We start from the raw sequence: 3,435 nt of genomic DNA on the forward strand, positions 1-3,435 counted from the left end.
AAAAAAAAAAAAAAAAAAAAAAAAAAAAAAAAAATGGTTGCATTAATGTTTAATGAAGTAATTACATTATTTTTATAGTCCTACTTTTAGGAGGCAGGGTACATAAAAGCACATAGACAAGATCTTGTAAATAGGAACTTATTACCATTCTTTTAACCTACATGCCCCTGTACAATTACTTCATAAATTGTACATAATACCTGAAAAGTGACTAAGAGTAACTAGACCTACCAAAATTGGAAAAAGTTTTGATGATTTGCTTACCGTTCTTGCATCCCATGCAGACAGGGACTTATCTGCAGAACCTGTGAGAAGAATGTTGGAGCAAGGAAAAAACTCGATGCTGTTCACAGAGTCTGTATGTCCATACAAAGTGCATCTGCATCTTTCACTGTATAGAGAAACAGTAAGAGTTAAAGCTGTAGGACTTAGCACTACATGTTTCTTATGCTGTCTATATAATGCTAACAAAGATAGTTCAAGTATCTGATGCATAAAGTAGCTTTACAAGTGGCAAGATGTACAAAAATAACATTTTAAAAGGAGAGTTCTATAACCACCTTATATTCTAAGCACTTTATAGAATTAGCAGCATAAAACTGACTAAATTTAAATTACATTCAATCTATAAAGTCAGTTGGTAAAGTCATCTTTATACTACCTCATTTATTCCTTATAATGAAATGACTACTTAAAAACTGTTCCCGTCTCATAAAGGAATACACTGAGGAAGAAAACATTTCATAATATGGGAAGACCAGAGAAACTTCTTTAAGCTGCTCAGCCTCTCTTCCTCCCCCCGCCCCACCCCCACCTCAGCTGCTTGGGTTTACGTTAGAATCACCTGAGATACTTTTAGCAGATACTCCACCTCAAGCCCCAGACATTCTGTTTCACTGGATCTGAGATGGAGCCTGAGCAGAAGTGTGAATTAACAAATCTAAACCCGTGGTTCTCAAAGTGTTTTACCCAGACCAGCAGCATCAGCATCCCTTGGGAACGTATCAGAAATGCAAATTGGGCCTCATCCTAAACCCACTGAATCAGAAACTCTGGGGCTGGGGCCCAAGAGTCTGTGTTTTACAAGCTCTCCAGTTGATTCGATACTCACAGAAGTCTGAGAACCACTGATCTAAATGATTAGAAATAACTCATAAGGAAAGACAACGGCAGCTTTGCCTTTTGCCATTTTATGAAAGGACTGTTTCTTAATGAAGCAGGATATATTCATAGAGCAGTATTACTTCTCATTTGTAATGTTTGATTGTCTTTTAATTAACTTTATTTATAAACCTACTTTAAAAATAGAGAAGAAACAGGACAACTAATAATGCTGAGAACAGAGGAGTCAACATAGGTACATTTCTAGTATGATAACCAGCTCATTAAGCTCTGATCAGCTGATGGCTGTCTGGCTTGAGCCATGCCATACGTGACAGTATGGTGGAGTGGGAAAAACTCTGCGATGGGAGCTGATAGCCTGGGTTCCAGTCCTAACTTTGACAAGAACTAGCAGGGTTACCATAGAGAAGTTATTAACCTCAGTGGCAGTAGGGGTCCTTCTTGTGAGAATGAGATTACTTAATCTGATACACTGAGAGGTCCAATCCAGCTTCAACAATCTGAGATTTTTGACCAAGGTTGTAAATGTAAAAGGCAGGGGAAAGAAGTCAAATTGAGCATAACATCTAAGAACTGTTTGGAGCAAAGTTTGTTCCTCCTTACTTAAATTTTGGCTTTTTTGAGAAGTTAGAAAATATTAAGATTTATGTGGATACGATAAGTTACTCAGTTTTGCCCCTTGATTGAGACTTTTCATATCAAAGTGAAGTATTATAGTAATTAATGTCAGGAACATGGAAATAAAATCAATAAATTCATTAATCAGGGCCATTTTGTATCTGTTTCTTTATCTTAATATTCTGAGAGAGGCTGATAATATTTTGATCATTAAGGTTGATGAAAGGTCAATATATACCAGGGGTCAAAAACCATGGCCCATGGCTGGCTGCCTATTTTCGCAAATAATGATTTATTGGAACACATCGATTTGTTTACACATGTCTATCGCTGCTTTCCCATGACAACAGCAGAGTTGCACAGTTATGAGAGACCATATGGTTCACAAGCCTAAAATATTTAATATCTGACCCCTCAAAAATATATTTGGATATCTGTAAGTATGCTCAGATTTTATTTATGACATTTTTTTGTTATGTGTGCTAAAACTTACAGGATAAATTATTTTCTTTTATTTTTAAAAAAGTACTGTTTTATGCAGAAATTTTACCTGCTGTTTTCTAATGATTCTCAAAATATAAGTACAAAGTATTTCTTTAAACGTTTATATTCCAAAACCCACTATACTGACAGAATCATCTTTAACTATTAGAGTAATTGCTCTAGATATAGCTCTCTGACAGAGAAAAAGAGAGATTGATTTCATAAAAAAATGAAAATTATATATTATATAATGTAGTAAATTATTAAATTAAATTATATAAGAAAGTCAAGTTTATTATTATGAAATATCATTCTCTAAAAAACATCCTCACATTAAGAAAATATTAAGTATGTTATTTTTAGTCATATTTCATTTATAGAAAGCATAATTTAAAAAGGAAATGTTTATAATTATAACATGTTTATAATTCCTCCCATTTTTCTTGGATTCACCTACCAATTTTTTGAAATCATTTTGTTAATCTTACAATGTCAAAAATTATAACACACACATATGACCAGTAATCACAAATCCCAGTGTTGCTCAGTGCCTCCCATCCTCCGTGTTCAATTAATACCTATTTACATTTACCTATTTAAACGAATCCTCTGAACCCATACTTTTGTATATTTTCTTGATTATTCAGTACTTCAAGAGCAGCTCTGAATGGCTGTAATATCTTGGGCCCATCAGTTCTCCTCCTCCAATGTTTGTGGAGGAATGTTTCACTGTTTCCTACCAGGGGCAAAGTCTGAGGCCAGCTGAATCTCTCTTCCCTTTCCTGCCTAACTTCCTTTGTGGATGATTCGCTTTTTATACCCATAGCCCTAACAGTTCTTTTGCAAACACTGGAGTTCAGAAATTTCACCATGGCATGGCTTGATAGCAATTTCCATCTTAGACTTCTGTTATTCTAGTAAGTAGTTATTCTTTCACTATATCTTTATGTTTTTCTCTTCCATTTATTCTGCTTTTTTTCCTTTTTTGCCCCTTAAGAACACCAGCTATGTTTTATTTTGTCTCATTTTCCTCTACATTTAACATTTTCTCTATAATCCTTGTATCCTTATATATATATATATATATATATTTTTTTTTTTTTTTTTTTCATACCTGTTCTTTATAATTCTTAATTGTGGTTATTTGTGTGTCTGTGAAGAGGCAGCAATCAAAAACCCTTATTTATGTTTTTTTTTTTTTTTTTCGGTAAC

At 33.9% G+C, this 3,435-nt stretch overlaps 1 protein-coding gene across 1 annotated transcript in view; it reads right to left on the bottom strand.

The window, feature by feature from the left end:
• SPAG16 (sperm associated antigen 16) overlaps positions 1-3,435 on the bottom strand; it is a 906,862-nt gene that overhangs the window by 377,814 nt on the left and 525,613 nt on the right. The window contains exon 13 of the mRNA XM_007456417.1: positions 265-391. Coding sequence (XP_007456479.1) covers positions 265-391 — 127 coding nt within the window. The remainder of the gene's footprint in view (positions 1-264; positions 392-3,435) is intronic.

This window comes from Lipotes vexillifer, unplaced genomic scaffold (assembly GCF_000442215.2).
Source record: "Lipotes vexillifer unplaced genomic scaffold, Lipotes_vexillifer_v1.1 scaffold1179, whole genome shotgun sequence".
NCBI lineage: Eukaryota > Metazoa > Chordata > Mammalia > Artiodactyla > Lipotidae > Lipotes > Lipotes vexillifer.